The 17,894-nt window shown below is 39.1% G+C and overlaps 1 protein-coding gene across 2 annotated transcripts in view; it reads right to left on the bottom strand.

Annotated features, from left to right (window-relative positions):
- PPP2R5A (protein phosphatase 2 regulatory subunit B'alpha) overlaps positions 1-17,506 on the bottom strand; it is a 75,900-nt gene extending 58,394 nt beyond the window's left edge. The window contains exon 1 of one of the 2 annotated variants that reach the window (XM_005540775.5): positions 16,634-17,506. In XM_005540775.5, the coding sequence (XP_005540832.1) occupies positions 16,634-16,814 (181 nt within the window). In that variant the 5' untranslated portion in view covers positions 16,815-17,506. Of the gene's footprint in view, positions 1-9,766; positions 9,926-16,633 lie in introns of those variants that run through there. The other variant, XM_065541400.2, reaches the window with a different exon arrangement.
- Between the last annotated feature and the right edge of the window lie 388 nt (positions 17,507-17,894).

Raw genomic sequence — 17,894 nt, 5'->3', positions numbered from 1 at the left:
TTTAAGGGTGTTTAGAAAGATATAGCTGTAAATGTCTATATAAGAAAGAACAAAAGATCTTAAATTGGAAACCTAACCTTTGCAATTATAAGTAACCCAATAACAGCCAAAACAATCCTGAAAAAGAAAAACAAAGTAGGAAGATTCACACTATCACATTTCAAAACTTACTACATAAAACAAGTAGTCAAGACAGTGTGGTACTGACACAAGAACAGACATATAGATCAATGGGACAGAATTGAGAATCCAGCCGGGCGCGGTGGCTCAAGCCTGTAATCCCAGCACTTTGGGAGGCCGAGACGGGCGGATCACGAGGTCAGGAGATCGAGACCATCCTGGCTAACACGGTGAAACCCCATCTCTACTAAAAAATACAAAAAAACTAGCCGGGCGAAGTGGCGGGCGCCTGTGGTCCCAGCTACTCGGGAGGCTGAGGCAGGAGAATGGCGTAAACCCGGGAGGCGGAGCTTGCAGTGAGCTGAGATCCGGCCACTGCACTCCAGCCTGGGCGACAGAGCCAGACTCAGTCTCAAAAAAAAAAAAAAAAAAAAAAAGAATTGAGAATCCAGAAATAAAACCATCTGCTAATTTTCAACAAAAAGGCCAAGATCATCTAATGGGGAAAGAAGTATTTTCAACAAGTGGTGCGGAGATAAATGTGATAACTACATGCAAAAGAATGAATTTGAATCCTTACGTCTTACCCTATATAAAAATTAACTCAAAATGGCCAAAGACCTAAATGTAAAGGTTAAAATTATAAAATTCTTAGAAGAAAAATAGGGGTAAATCTTCATAACCTCATATTTGGGAAAAGATCCTTAGAAAACGACTCCAAAAGCATGAGTAACAAGAAAAAAGAGAATTTAGACTTAATCAAAATGTAAAACATTTGTGCTTCAAAGGATACCACCAAGAAAGTGAAAAGACACAAGGGACTTATATCAGGATATATAAAGAATTTTTACAACTCGATAAAAAGACAAATAACAATTCAAAAGTGGGCAAAGGATCTAAAGAGCCATTTCTCCAAGGAAGATATACAAATGGCCAATAAGCATGTTCAAAGACACTTGACATCATTAGTAATTAGGGAAATGCAAATCATAACCACGAGGAGATACTACTTCACATTCATTAGGATGGCTATAATCAGAAAGTCAAAATAAGAAGTACTGGTAAGGATGTGGAGCAATGAGAACCCTCATATACCACAAGTGGGAGTGTAAAATAGTGCAGCCACTATGGAAAAAACTGTGGCAATTTCTCAAGTGACTAAGCCCAGAATTACCTTATGACCAAGCAGTTTCACTCCCACATGTATACTCAAGAGAAATGAAAACATATGTCCACACAAAAACTTGTATACAAATGTTCACAGCAGCATTATTCACAACCAAACAGTAGAAAAAACTGAAATGTCTATCAACTGAGGAATGGATAAATAAAACATGGTATAACCATACGATAGAATATTATTCAGCCATAAAAAGGAATGAAGTCCTAACACATGCTACAACATGAATAAATCCTTGAAAACATTATGCAAAGTGAATGAAAGAAGTCTATTATGAAAGACCACATACTATAATACTCCATTTACATGAAATGTCCAGAATAGGGAAATCTAGAGACGGAAAGTAAATTAACGGTTGCTCAGGGAATCCCGAAAGGAAGAGGGGGTGATAGTTAAAGGGCATGAGATTTCTTCTTGAGATGATGAAACTATTCTAAAATTGACTGTGGTGGTAGCTGCACATGTCTGTGAATATACTAAAAGCCATGGAATTGTATACTTTAAATGGGGAATTACATGGTATATGAATTATATCTCAATAGAGCTGTTTAAAAAATTTAGTCCAGTTCTGGTCTCTAAAATACTTTCATATCAAATATCCAAAACATTGCTGAGAGACAGTAAAAGTTTAAAGATCAATTGCAGCAATGCCACTGACCAATAATCACATAAACTTCATTCCACCACCAATGTCTACACAACACATACATAGAATCCACTAGTTTTGTCTTTATGCTGCCTATAACTTATAATACTAAATTAGATTAATAAAAATTTTCAAGGAACATGTAAATGAAATCCCAAAACCAACACATAAAATGAAAAAGAGGTAGTAATAAAAACTTATTAAGATGACCACAGAGGGCTGGTTTTAAGAACAGTTAACCGAATTTTTTTTAATACCATACAGTAAGATAATCTGTAGTTTTCCCCCTGTAATGCGGTTTTGCTTGTACTGTTTCAAATGCATCTTTCCAGAAAACCTAATCTCTATTCATTTCTCAAGATTTCAAATACCAAGTAGAACATTGAAATTTTAATATATTCATTATCATAAAGCCTTCCTTTTCTTGCCCATCTTCATTAAGTCAGTGATAAAATAAACTTCTGAGGTGACAACCAAGTTATTTCAAGTTGTCCACTGTTAATTCTCTACATTTAATGATAAATAATTCGAAGTAGCAGGTATCATTTGTAACAAATAATAATTTTATAGCTATAATTTTCCTTAGAGGAAAACATCCCTAATTACTGCTGCTAACATACTTGAAATCTAAAGTAAGATCTCATATAGGATTCATGCTACAAATTATAGAACAAGCACTGTATCATAGCAACCCAGCAATACCACTACAGTGACACGCTGAGGATGCAATCCAAGATTCTAATTTAAGAAACTGGCACAGAATATAGGACATGTAGCTTTTTTTGGCAATACCCCTAGAACATTAATAACTAAAAATCTAAAATCAGCTTTTATTTGAAACTTTAGAGAGCAGGCTATTATAAAGTAACAATGGAAATGTTTATTAACAAATGATTCACAGCACTGTGACTAAATATGACTTATTAAGGTTCTGTGATTTCATTAAAATTGAAAATGGTGGGAAAAAAATTGTAGACATCACATTTTAGGAAATTTGAACACATACGCACTACCAGTTTGATAATGTTCTAATATATAAATGTATGCATTATTTTAAGAAAACCCCTACAATACGAAAACTTTCAAGAACATAAATATTTCCATGCTTTAATCAATTGCCATTCAAATGCAAGTATATCCGCAACTACTGCTATTTTTTATTTCAAAAAATTAACTGGGCTGGGCATGGTGGATCACGCCTGTAATCCCAGCACTTTGCGGGGTCAATGTGGGCAGATCACTTGAGGTCAGGATTTCGAGACCAGACTGGCCCACATGGCGAAACCCTGTCTCTACTAAAAATACAAAAATCAGCCAGGCGTGATGGCTCGCACCTGTAATCCCAGCTTCTCAGAAGGCTGAGGTAGGAGAATTGCTTGAACCCAGAAGGCAGAAGTTGCAGTGAGAAGATTGCACCACTGCAATCTAGCTTGGGTGACAGAGCGAGACCCTGTCTCAAACAAACAAACAAAAACAAACAAGGTGTTCAATTCTCTAGAGCAGAACCTAAGCTCTACAGATGTCCCACTTCCTTCTACCATCAGCATAGATGGGCTTTGGGATGGTGGTGGTGGGGAAATCCAAGAACCCTGAAAATTACATAAAGTATTATATACATATTTTAAAATGGCACATTCTTTAAATTGGATTTTCCAAGAGATTCACACATAATCTCCATGAAATTAAATACTAGTACTCTTAGAAATTATTTCCTTTCCTTTAAACATAAGAAACTTATAACCAAGGTTTCAAATGAGCTGGTTCAGTATTTCCAGAAATAAAAACTTTATTCACAAACAATTCTAAATTGATTCTAATATTTTTCATTCAGAAATTTGCTATTTGTAATATTCTATTAACAGAAAATAATAGGCTATTGAACAATACACACAGTATGATCCCACTCATGGGTAAATATGAGAAGATGCTCAAAAATTTAAAAGAGATTTCCTCTGGGTGGGAATTTTTACTTTCTACCATTGTAAGATTCTCCTTTGAGTTGTTTTAACAGTGAGTCTATAAGTTTTTACAAAAATAATACATAATGGGGTAGTTTAAAATATGACACTTCCCATTACATATTCTTTAAATGAGTTTATTTTAGAAAACCATGAAAACTGAGATTCGCTTATGACTCACAGCAAGTATTGTATTATAACCTAAAATAGTCATTTCTGTTCTATAGAAGTTACTTCTCTAGATCTTAAACAAATTAGTTCTTAAAAATATACAGAGAGTATCCAGGTGATCCAAATTAAAAATAGATTATCAAAACAGATGAAGTACCAAAACCAATGACTAGATACATGGCAGCTAGGTGAAGGCTGAGTTATTTTTACCTTTCCTACATGAATAATCAAAATTTCTTATGGGCCAGGTGCAGTGGCTCACACCTGTAATCCCTGCACTTTAGGAGGCAGAGGCAGGCAGATCACTTGAGGTCAGGGGTTCGAGACCAGTATGGCCAAAAGGGCAAAACCCTGTATCTACTAAAATACAAAAATTAGCCAGTTGTGGTGGCAGGAGCCTGTAATCCCAGCTACTCGGGAGGCTGAGGCAGAAGAACTGCTTGAACCCAGGATGTGGAGGTTGCAGTGAGCGGAGATCAAATCACTGCACTCCAGCCTGGGGGACAGAGCAAGACCCTGTCTCGAAAAAAAAGACAAAAAAAAAAAAAAAGTCTTATGAAGGCAATATGACTGTGGGAAATAAATGCATCTTAAAAGCACTTCATTGTTATATTTGCTACTTTATGTTCACTCTGGATTCAAAATTAGGTTGGTTCACTCACTGGAAGCACAAATGCATGTGGAAAACTATTTGAGGAGATGATATCTAACTTTAATTTCAGCTTGTCTGGAAGTTTTAGTGGAAGAATAAAATCAGTCAAGTGGTAGATTAACCCAATTGACTTTTATTTCCAAGTCTCTGTTATCTTTACCTAACTTTTTTCCTCTCTCAAATTGAGAAGAAATGATCAGAAAGATAGTACTATGCTAACGTGGAAGAGTATTTTAAAAAGTTTTCAAAAACTTTCTGTAAAAGGGGACCAGAATATGCCGAACATTTCCAAAAGAGGCAAAAATAAGTAGATTCTAATCAGTTCTTGATAATCTACAATAATTTCTTCAAGTTAATTACAGATCATTATAACTTTGAGTGGTGACTCCAAAATCTAACTGTGACACAAATGTGCTGAATGATTAACAATTCACTTCATCTTATTTCTCAGTACTCATTCATAAAACAAATGCTCTCATATTTTTTTGAGAAAAACTTTAGGTTACCTAAAAAGGAGAGAGAGGACAGTGCTAAAAAGAAGACCTCAAAGAAGATCAATGAAGCATTTTTATATCAGAAGAATTTAAGAAACAAAAATCCCTTGCTTTAACGGGTCTTAGAAAAATCTACATTCAATACTGGCTTACTTGCCCAGCACCTATAGTCTAAAGGTCTAAAGACTATAGTCTATAGATTTAGTCTTAGTCTTTAGTTAGACTAAAGACTATAGTCTAAAGACTTACTCATTCAGCTTTTACAATTTCTACTCACCTTACACAAATCTCATCTCAAGTTATCAGAAAGAAACGTACTGGCTGGGTGCCGTGGCTCACACCTGTAACCCAGCACTTTGGGAGGCCAGGGTGGGTGGATCACGAGGTCAGGAGTTTAAGACCAGGCTGGCCAACATAGTGAAACCCTGTCTCTACTAAAAATACCAAAAAAAATTAGGGAGGCGTGGTGGCAGGTGCCTGTAATCCCAGCTACTCGGGAGGCTGAGGCAGGAGAATCACTTGAACCTGGGAGGCGGAGGTTGCAGTGAGCAGAGATTGTGCCACTACACTCCAGCCTGGGCGACAGAGTGAGACTCGGTCTCAAAAAAAAAAAAAAAAAAAATTTTCTCTTGATAAGGTTCTCAATTATAAATATTTATCAGTTGCACTCTAAGGAAATAAGGTACTAAACTTTGCTTCAGTCCAGGCAACAAACATCTTCCATTTAACAGAGGAATCAGCAACCAACTGAGAAGAGCAAGTCATACATGACCGGCACAAGAATATAACCTACCTAGGTTTTGGTGTTTTCATCTATAAAATGCTAACCAGTTTAGTGTTGCAGGTAAACATTACTCAGTTATAAATCATCCTAAAATTGTAAATTATTTTATGATATAAAATGATGTTTTTCTTTCAATCAATTTAACAGCTTTTGCTTCATTCTTTCATTCAATAAATATAAAACAGCACTGACTATCTAAATGCTGTGTAGGAAGATATGGCTCTTGGGTCTCAAAGCACTTATAGTCTAAACACAAAAAGCAGGCACTTTAAGTAATTCATGCAACTTGTCCCAGCAAGATTTTGTGATCTTCTTCATGCACATAACAATGACATCTTCTCATGCAGTGTACACAGAAGACGTTCTATTGAGTAGGGAATAGATAATCCCAATTTGGCCAGGAGACTATGTGGCCAGCAACCCAAACTATCAGTGCCTTCTTATAAGCAAATCTGAAAGTCTTGGCAGGCCATTCAAGAATATAGTTAAAGACTATACATAAAGAAACATTAACTATATTCTTTATATTATTTATATATAAATATATATTTATATATATTTATATATTTATAAATATATATTTATATATATATGTTTACAAGTCATAGAAATTACCAAATGGGCACTCTTTGATTCACATATGCAGTGGTCTATTTTATATTTACAACTGGGTTTCTAAATGGCATCTCAATTTTAAAATTTCCAAAATACAACTCTGGATTTTCCCTCTATACCTGGTTCCCCCTCCAGTGTACTCCTTTCTCGCTGGTGGGACACATTCCTATCTACCCAGGTGTCCAAGCTAAAGCATCTGAGAGAGTCATCCTTGACTCCTACACCTCTGCCTTTCCATCTCCTCCCAAACAATTCATTAACAAGGTCCTATTTAAGATATATCTCAAATGCATCTTTCTGTCTCTATCTTGGGCTACTACCCTAGCCCAAGTCACGTAATGTCTTACCTGGCTTATTAATCTCGTAACTTGTCCTCCTAAAAATCTTGTTCTGCTACAATGCATTCTCTACCCAGTAGAGATAGTAATTTTTAACTGCCAAACTTTCCGAAAGAGTTGTCCATACTTACTCATTCAGCTTTTACAAGTTCCACTCACTATCCACCTTACACAAATCTCATTTCACGTTATCAGTCCTCCAAACGCCTCTCATGTCACCAATGTTGCCTAAAGACTAACAAACCCATGGAAACTTTTCAGTTCTCATTGGGCTTGTCCACAGTTATCCACTGTTACTACTTTCCCCATCCATCCTCCAGTTTGTAAAGACTCTCTTCCCCTGACAGCCTCATCTCCACTCTCTCCTGTCTTCTGTGGCCTCCACTCCAGCTGTCTCTCTTGGCTCTTGGTTGTACCTTTTCCCCTTACCCATTATCTCAATGTTGGTATTCCTTGGCGTCTTCTCATTCTATCCATTTTCAGTGGGCAGTCATTTCTACTTCAGGTGCTTCAAATGCCACGTATAAGCCAAAGACTCTCAAATTACCTCTAGCACATTGCTTCATATCCAAATAATCCACCTTCCTACTAGGCAGCTTCACTTCAATTTCCCATGGACACTCGACCTGTCCAAAAAATAACCATTATCTTCTCCTCCCAAATCTAATGTCTCCCCCCTTTTTCCCTTTCAACTGCTATTATACATCCAGTTGCCCAAGTTAGAAATGTATCATCGATGATTGTTCCCTCTCACCAGATTTTGCCTGTGATACCACCCCATCCCCACTTGGACAAGCACCTTTATCTCTTGTCTGAATTACCGTGTCAGTATCCTCACTAGTGTTACTCACTCTCATTTCCCAATACACTCTTCATGGTACTGTAAGGTATAAATGCAATAAAGTGCCTACATCCATTCTTCAACATAGCAACAAGACTATGCACTAGGCCCTAAATGTTGTTCCACTTCTCTAGTGATATAGAATGTATCACATAGAGATATAGAATGTAACCTATATTCTAGATCACAGCCATGTAAACCGCTGGTAATTCCCAAAATATACTACGCTGAATTACCTCTGGGTCTTCATATATTGTCTTTTGGGTGGACCTCTTAGCCCATCTATCTTGGCTTAACACCTTCTGGCCTTTTAGATGGCAGTTTACCTGTCACTTTCTCCAGGAAACTTGCCCTGATCTCTCCCCTACCACACCAAAACAGGACTGAGTCCTTCACCTACTCCCTTAACATTTTAGAGCTTATTCTTATCATGACACTTATCACATTACTTGAAACTGCCTGCTTACAAATCTGTATTCGCCACCAACTATAAACTCCTAAAGACGTTAAATTTGAAAAGAAAAAGCATTCATAATTTTATTCACTTTACTAAGCTTTAATCTCTGCAGTGGTTCACCAAAATTTTATGCACTATGGAAAACCAAAGAAAGGAAAAGATTTCAGTACTAGATTTTTGAAAATAAAGTGTGTGTCTAATTTTACAGCAAACAAAATCTTTTGCCTCTGGTCAATTTAAAGAAAAATGGTAGGGCAACTTTGTTGTTGTTGTTGTCGTTTGTTTTAATAAACTCAGAAACATATTCCTAGAGAAGTTATGTCTTATTTTACTTTTAACTTCAATAGATATTTTTCTTTAGAAAAGCCTGTCTGAAAAGTTGTTTTAAAAATCTACTCAGTTTTGCTAATCAAAATTCAGGAGTTATAACAAAAACTGTCTCACCTTTTTCACTTTTATCAATTTAGAGGCAGGGGATTAACAATGAGTTCAAACAATCATTGACTTATGGTAATAGCTATAAGTATGGAATATCCTTGATACAATGTGAAACGAAGGCAAAACCAATTAGACAAAATATACAATTTTTTAAAATCTGCGTTCTGCTGAAAAAATACACAATTTTAGATTTGATACTTTCCTCCCTACCTTAAAGAAAACTTCTCTGATGAAATGGCAAGATATTTATTAGAATAACAAGAGTGAAATCAATCCCCAAGGGAGGCTAAACCAGAATGACTTCTGAGATCCCATTCAGCACTGGAAAGCTCAACTAGATATAACACACAGTCAGGTTATAGTAGCTGCAATTAGCATCACCATTCCAGTAGGAGGAGTGTGTTTCCAAGAAATCCCTTGTCTTCAGTATCCAAGTTAGACTACCCTCACCAAAAAAAAAAAAAAAAAAAAAAATCCCAGTATGTTTCTTCAGGAAACCCAATCAAAATTACGGGATTTCTAAAATTCTTCATTACTCACTTAAAAGGCCCACATAAATAAAATCCTTCAGGTAACAGTTCAAAAAGACAGATATAAAAACGAGGCCTGAAACTGCTTATTAGTCAACATCCTGCTCAGAGAAGTAGAGTTTATTTTGCATAATCCCAGTCTGTCATGTACAACTCTTTCAGCAAAGCATTTAGATTCCTTGTTACATAATAATACACTAAAAGTAATTATATATTTCAAATCTGTTCCTTTTACCTCCCTTCAAGGACATCCTTATAAAAAAAGATTGCATCTCAAACTTAGAAATTACTGCAAACAAATTGTTTCAGTTATTTTATATACACATGTCCACCTCTAGGAGTCAACCCAGTATTACTTTTCCTCACACATTTTATACAGTAACTTTCATAGCAACAAATCACTCAATAATGTTACATGTCACTCATACTGTTCATTGGCAAAATACAAATAATCTTTTGTTTTAAACCTACATTTACTATTTACTGCCAAGATATTAAGGACCCAGAATTCATTTACTTTAAATCAAGCTTGTCCAACCCACCTTATTTTGCTGTTGTTGTTCTGTTTCATTTTGTTATAGGCTTTTAGCATCCTGAAGACATAGTTTTTAGTTTCTGTCTCTAGTGATAAGCAGAAAAGAGGGATGAGGAAGGGGCTTTACTGGCACAACCAAAAACAGAAACTAAGAACCCATGACTGTATTCTCTCCCTTGGATACCCCTGTTTTAAATAATCCTGAATCAGTTTTAGGCATAAATATATTAAAACCAAAAAACTGGGTGAGGCAGTGATTCACACCTGTAATCCCAGCTTTTGGGAAGCCAAAGACGAAGGATCACATGAAGTCAGGAGTTCAAGACCAGTCAGGGTAACATAGCGAGAACCTGTCTGTACAAGAATAAAAATAAAAAACAGCTGGGTGTGGCAGCACACACCTGTAGTCCTAGCTACTTGGGAGAATTGCTTGATCCCAGAAGTTTGAGGCTGCAGTGAGTTATAATTGTGCCACTATACTCCAGCCTGGGTGATAGAGCAAGACCCTGTTTCAAGAAAATACAGAAAACCAAAAAACAAAACAGAAAAGAATCAATCTCTGGTAGACAGCACCAAACATCACTAAAAGCAGCACAATCAACAAAGGAGAAGGGGTGACTAGAAGAAAACCAACAGATAATTTCTTCATCAAAACCGTGATTCTGTCTCTATGACCACATTGTGCACAAAATACTGTATTTGGTACCTTAACAGGATTTGAAAAAACAGATAATAACTTCTGCTTTCATGGAAAAATTCACCATCTCATTCTGGAGAGAGAGCATCACAACACAACAGCTGAACACCCACCCAAACAACAAATCAACTAACACAAGTATCATTCAAACTGGTTATCAGAAAAGACAAAGACAAAATAGGAATATGGAATATAAGCAGCCCTGAGTTCTCACTGCCCTACCTTCGATAAAAAGCTGTGGTCAAGATTAAGTTAGAAGATAGACACGCAAAACACTCTGGAGAAAAACATTTCTTGATGTGAAATAAAAATAAGGCATGACCAAAATGAAGTAAAGTTGAAGAATAGTTCCTTTGTTCAGTATCTTGTATTTAACACATACAACAGTAGTATCAGGTCTAGATCTTCAAGAAACAGAACAGTGTTGTGAGCATACAGAGGAAACTAGTTTTACATCCCAAAGTGGTTGAAATCATTACTTACTATCCTGAACGATGGGATTAAAATTAAGCAAACCTGTATCATATGTTCTCAGTTTTATTGCCAGCTCCAAAAATCACAGAGAAAAGAAAACTGACGACCTTACATCAAATAATAGTTGGGCTTTAATTATGGTAATGACAACAAACCAACAGAATCATCCCATCATACCTAAAACTCCAGAATCTAATGGCACTATCTCCCCTTCAGGAAAGTACTTAATAAGCCATAGGGGGCAGCAAAGTTAAGAGAGTGAAATGTAAATAGCAGGAGGTGAAGCCAGGGCAGGAAATGTTAATAGGCTGGGTAATGAACCATGAGTATCAGAGAGAAAAGGACAAAGTCTCAATTAATGAATTAAATCAATAGAAAGACAATGCTAACCCAGTGATTCTCAATCCTGGCTGCACGTCAGAATCACCCTGGGAACTTTTAAAAATACTGTAAGTGGATTTTACCTTAGGCCAATTAATTTACAGTCTCTTGGGGATGTGCCTAGGTATTGATTTTTTGTTTTGTTTTGTTTTAAACTCTCCAGGTATAGGCCAGGTGCAGTGGTTCACGCCTGCCAGCACTTTGGGAGGCCAAGGCAGGCAGAACACCTGGCGTCAGGAGTTTGAAACCAGCCTGATCAGCCATGGCGAAACCCCCATCTCTACTAAAAATACAGAAAATAGCTGGGCATGGTGGTGCATGCAAGAGAATTGCTTGAACCTGGGAGGCAGAAGTGGCAGTGAGCTGAGAGATTGTGCCACTGCACTCCAGCCTGGGAACAGAGCGAGAACTCAGTCTGAAAGAAAAATTAAAAAATAAAAAAAAAAACCCTCTCCAGGTATAGCCAGTATTGGGAACCACAGTGCTAAACACATAAAAACAAACTAGTCTTTATCTCCAGCTTTTTACAAAAAGCTAACTTTTAAAAATGAAGCACAAAAATCTAAATGTATTATTTTTGTTAGTAAACCTGTCTTTGAAATCCAAAGCAGCAGTAACTCCTTAAAGACTAATTCATCTTTGTAATTTTATCAAGAGAAAAATGTTATTCTTGCAGGTGAAAATGGCTAAACTGAAGCTAAAAGGAATGAGTCATCACTCATGCAGGAAGACAACTTAAATCTACTGTTTACATGACAGTAACATACTACAATGGTTACATTATTTTGCCAAATACATTTTATTGGATTAGCACTTTATTCAATTAGACACTTCATAAAATAATCCATAATTAACAATTCGATAAGATAATGAAATGGAGGGAAGGAAGAGATGATCCTAAACAGGAATTCTAAAGATGTTAAAATAGGTTTAAATAGGAAAGTTTTTCCTGTATGTGACGACTAGCAGTGAACACTTTATTTAGCAATTTCTCTTAAATATATCCTAAAAATGTTTTAAGTTTTTTAAAAATAAATCTTCCAGAAGAGATATCTCAGAAAATAGTCCTAAAATGACTAAAATGTTATTTCCCTTTGTAAACAATTTTCTTAACATCTTCAGATGAATCTGAACTCTCCTCTAATGGTATCCCAATTGTGTTTAGATGGAATGACAGTAACTTTGAGAAGATCTATAAACCTTAAAAGTTGAGTGAGTAGTACTATTTTCTCTCCACGAAAAGGTTTAGCTATAGAACTTAAGATAATGTCAGTGTTCTTGTTCCACAATTACCTTAGATCACCTACTCTAGAAAACACACACATTTTACTCCCTAAAGATAAGGAAGCACTGCAATCAACACCACTATTACTGGCCTCAATACCTCCAGTGGGACCCAGTTGTTAAGAAAGAACCAACAAAGAATCTGAGTGCTACTGGGGAAAGTTTTATCTCTTCTGAAGGGGATTTCAATCTCAAAGCCAGTTTCAGCTTGATCTTGCTATTTATTTCCTGGCTGTCTCCTATGAGGACTGCATATCTATACAATTCTACTGGTTAGTCGGATTTCTTCGCTTGGTAAAAAAAATCTTACCACAGCTTTTAATATTTTAAAGAGTCTGACTTAATCCTAGTTCCATTTCTACACTCATGCTGAAAGATGTTACAGCTGCACTTCACATAAATCATATCTGAAAACTGATTATAAATAAAATCACACTTTAAATACACTAGGAAAGTTTACCATTTAAGTAAGTAATCCTATTAATAATCCTTCATTTAAAGATATTTTTAATCTGGATTTTCAAATATTTAAGAGAATGGGAACTAACATTCTTTGCCTATTTTTAGGTACTTAAATTATTTCCCTTAATCCCCACAGACCTGGGGAGATTGAAGGTATTATCCCCATTTTATAGATAAGGAAAACGACTTAGAAAGATTAAAAATTTACCTTTGACCCAGGACTAACCCCAAAGACCCAACTCTATCACACTGCTTCAAATTTACGTAAAACAGTTAACAGCACAAATACTGAAATCGTTTAACCTAGGTCCCAGTGTCAGTTGCAACATCATCCAGATAAGTAATCACAGGCCAGAAAACTTCTTTTTAGGCCTCACCTTTCTCATCAATAAAACGGGACTACTGATCTTGCAAAAAGTTCAGGGATGACCCAACGAATAGGATGTTTGTAAAAATACACTGAGCCACGGATTATCAAATAACAGTATTACCCTTAATAGGTGTGAAAAAGCAGGAGATACACAGGTATTAAGGGTTACACATCTTTGGATTGTTTCACTTGGTATGAACAATACTGTTCTATAATTTAAGAAAATGTTTTAAGGTAAAATAATTTTGAAATGCTAAAATGTTATATGAATGTAAGGCATCAATATAAATGTAAGGCATCAACTACTTTACCAAACCAGTCCTTCCAGAATCTTAAACAAAATAGGTTAAACAGACTGAAAAGCCTTTTAACAAGGCTTGTTTATTAAATACTTTCAATTATAGAACAATTTATTCTGAACATTGTTGCCATTAAAATCCTACAACCCACTTACCAAATGATTTTGCACAAATACTTCTTACAGGTGAAAAGGTTGGATTATTTTGTTAATCCTTACTATGCTTTGAGGAAAACTAGATGGCACTTTTCCAGTTCAGATGCATGTGGTCAAAGTGTAACACAAGCAGGCTGGTATAAACACTTAAAAGATCTTGGAGTCCATGGATATCTGAATCACTCCACAGTAAGATGGTATTTCAGAGGAGGAAGAAAATTCTCTTTCATACACATACTAAAGGGCTTTCCACTGGTTTTGTGAAGGCCACAAATGGAAAAAACTACCACTCACAGAAAAAACACAACACTGTGGTATCAAGTACACTGCCAAAGTTCCAATTGAAGCAATTGAATGTCTTTTTTTTTTTTTTTTTTTTTTTAAATCACTTTCAAGCATTTTGGCATCTGGAGTAAAAGAAGTTGTTCTTATTAGTTTGTAATCCAAGTAAGGGTCTTATTTCCTCAATTAAATTTGCATAAATTTATCCTGAATACATAATTTTCCTTATGATGAATACTGTATTTTCATGCAAATATCTACAATTAAAGTTCCAATTTACTTTTTTCTTTACTAGTGACCAAATACTATATGGCACCTTCAACCTGTTGAACCCTACATCATATAACTTAGATGATTACTGACTCTATCCATATTTTTGCCAGGTTTTTAAAAGCAAAATGTGGCCAGGCGCGTTGGCTCACGCCTGTAATCCCAACACTTTGGAAGGCTGAGGTGGCCCAATCACCTGAGGTCAGAAGTTGGAGACCAGCCTGACCAACATGGTGAAACCTCATCTCTACTAAGAATACAAAATTAGCGGGCCGTGGTGGCCCATGCCTGTAATCCCAGCTAGTTGGGATTACTTCGGAGGCTGAGGCAGGAGAATTGTTTGAATCCGGGAGGCGCAGGTTGCAATGAGCCGAGATCGTGCCATTGCACTCCAGCCCAGGCAACAAGAGTGAAACTCCGTCTCAAAAAAATAAAATTAAATTAAATTAAATTAAAAAAATAAAAATTAAAAAAAAAAAGCAAAACGTATCAAAGCTGCATCTCCTGGCCTGAAAACAACCAAATGTTTAATATTCAATTATTTTTATTAAAGTATACTATTAAGAAGTACAATACTAAGAAACTAGAATATCTTACTAAAAAGCAAATTAAATAACTATGAAATAACCCTAGCACGAAACCTTTAAACTACATAGTTTGACAATTTAATGAGGAAAAAAAATCAGTAGTGTAAAAAAACTATGATATTTTAAATAAGTGTAAAATTTAAAATCTATGAATAGCAAAGACGATATTCTTTTATAGCTATGACATCATTCAAGAATTAAAGTCTTGGCAATGCCTATCATTACAGTCTACCATTTTGCTATGTAAATTTTAACAATTTTTGTATGCTAAAGAGCAATCAAATGATAAATTCGATAACACAGACTAATCATATCTCTAAACCTCTTTTCAAAAGCCAGTTTGATTCTAACGGTGAGATGTCATGATTTAGAACCACTCCAAGAGTCAGGGCAAGGTAGGGTCTCAATAGGGTTCTGGAGCTGTTGTAGGTCAGCTGTGATTTGATCTGGGTTTTCTTTAGACTCCTTGCCAAACTAAGGCTGGATTCACAGGCCCAAAGACAAATGAGAACCAGACTGGCCTTGAAGGAGATGCTGTAGCTTTTTCAAATGAATTGAAAAATCTGAACATCTGATGATATGGATCTCCGTCAGGTTGCAAATTTTATTTAAAAATGTAGGAGCATTATCATCTTGTTCCATCATTTCTATCTCATAAAATGCAAGGACATTATTAAACATACTGAGTAATACACAAAGAATAAACTAGAACACCAGGAAATAACATCGAAAATCCTCTAAACCTAGTGGGAAAAGTGAGCCAAAAAGAGTGCCAAGTTCTCCTGCAAGGCATTAGGCACGGATACCAATTTGAATTCCTGTACAAACCTACAAAGTCCCTGGAATCACTGCCTGGCAAACTAAGTTCCCATTCGATTGCAAAGCAACACTACCTACTTCTTTATATTTCCAAATAGACCGTGTGTATCATCTCAGACAACAGAATATTTTAAATATTTCTGTTCTTTGAGCTACAGGATACCATTTAAACCTAACGATCCAGTGAATAAGATACTACACTGGTCAAATTTTTAGGCTTTTTCTTTATAAATACATCCAAAGGCCAGCTAACTCTTCGCCGATGTTTGCATTCGGATTCCTGGTTTGATGACTCTTAGGGGCAATCAATGGGAAGTGGAGTTGAGAAGAGGGTGGGTGCACACGGCTTTATAACTGTAAAAGTAAAGGACTAGCTAAAAGTGGCTGAACAGAGGAGCTGACACTCGGGAAAGTGAAGGTCGGGGAAGGTTCGTGCGGTTGTTAAAGCAAGACCGGGAAAGGGCAAACCTGGAAGAAGAGTGAAGGGCTCTACCTCGCGGGACGCAAAATAGGAAGTGCAGGTTAAGCAAGCGCGCAGGTGGGGAGGGGTGTTGGCCTCCCCTAGGATGGAAAGAGTTCAGGTGGAGAATTAGAAAGAAAGAGCCAAGACTTCACAGAAAACCTGTTTGAATAAGGAGGAGGGGGTGAGGGGACGCCAAGGCATCGTGGGGAACTCGGCTCACACACTAGGAGTCCCAGCTGAGAGAAGCCCAGAAGGAAATGGCTCTGCTTGCGCAGAGGCAAGCGTTGCCAGCCCCTGCGCTCGCTCCCGGGGCTGCGCCCTCGGAGGTTACCTTTGAGCTGGGGCAGCGGGTGCAGCTCTGCCTGGCTGCCCTGGCTGCGAAACTGCGACGAGCCCTGGGAGCGCTTCTGCCTCTGCGCCTTGCGGACCGATTTCCGGGTGAAGCCGTCCACTTTCTCCGAGGCCGAGATGGCGGCGCTGGCAGCCCCCGCCGGCGGCGACGACGACGACATCTCCGCGGCCCTGGCGCTTGGCAGCTCCGGCTGCTGCTTGCAAGGCACGGGCAGCGGCGGAGACGGCAGGAGGAGGCGGGGGAGAGGCGCGGGGTGCTCGCGCCCCTGCGCCCCGGCCCCACGGCCCTCCGGCCCCGGGACGCCGCCGAGCTTCTCCTCGCCGCCCGCCAACGCCTCACGGCCACATCTCAGCGCCGGAGGTTCCTGGTCCCCGGCGCGCGGCGAGCTCCCGGGGCTGACGGAGGGAAGGGCGGGGGCGGAGGGGGGTGAAGAAGTTGTTGACTCCGGGCGCGCAGGGCGGGTGGAAGAGAGCCCGAAGTTTAGACAACTGAGGCGAGGGCACGGGGGTGCGGGCGCCAAGCGCGCCTCTCGTTGCTTCGGCCCCGGTCGCCAGCCAGCCGGTCGGCCAGCACCTCAGTGGCCGCTGCCGGCGTAGCCCGCCCTGCCTGGAGCCTCCTCCCGGGGCGCTGCCATCGCGGGTCCCCTCGGAGCCACTGCCGCTGTGCCCACTCTTCCCGGTCAGCGCCGGCCCCTCATCGCCCGGGGCGCTGCCCCGTAGCCCCGGCCCGGTGCGTGCACACACTCCTCCTTGCCGCGCTGGGCGGCCCGAACCCCCTCCCCCACGCGCCCGTCGGCCGCCCACGGAGAACCCCCGGCGAGCGACCGCTACAACTTGAGAAGGTGGTTGGTACAGGCGAGCCGGGAGTGTGTGCGCGTGTGCGCGCGCTAGGGCGCGCGGCCCGGGGAGGGGCCTCGCGAGGGGTGGGGAGGGAGGAGTTTGACTGACAACTTCCGCGGGGTCCCGCCCGCCTCTCGGTGCGGCGGCGGGGGAGGGGGCGGGAAAGCATGCCAGTCTTGTTAGCCAATCGCACGGCTAAGCGGCAGCGACGGCGTGAGGTGCGGCCTCTTGAGGCAGAGGAGTGGGGCGGGCTGTGTGACGGGCTTTGGCCACAGCCAATCGTAAGTGAAGAAGGCGAGCGGGGTGCCCCTGCGTCACAACAAATGTGGCAAATCTCTTGGGAGGGAGGGGAAGCGCCCCTCCGCCAGCTGGCACTTTTGCGCTCATGCGCGACTGCTCCA

The sequence above is a fragment of the Macaca fascicularis genome, chromosome 1 (genome assembly GCF_037993035.2).
Source record: "Macaca fascicularis isolate 582-1 chromosome 1, T2T-MFA8v1.1".
Taxonomy (NCBI): domain Eukaryota; kingdom Metazoa; phylum Chordata; class Mammalia; order Primates; family Cercopithecidae; genus Macaca; species Macaca fascicularis.
The sequence above is the reverse complement of the archived record's forward strand: the minus strand, read 5'-3'. Positions and strand labels throughout refer to the sequence as shown.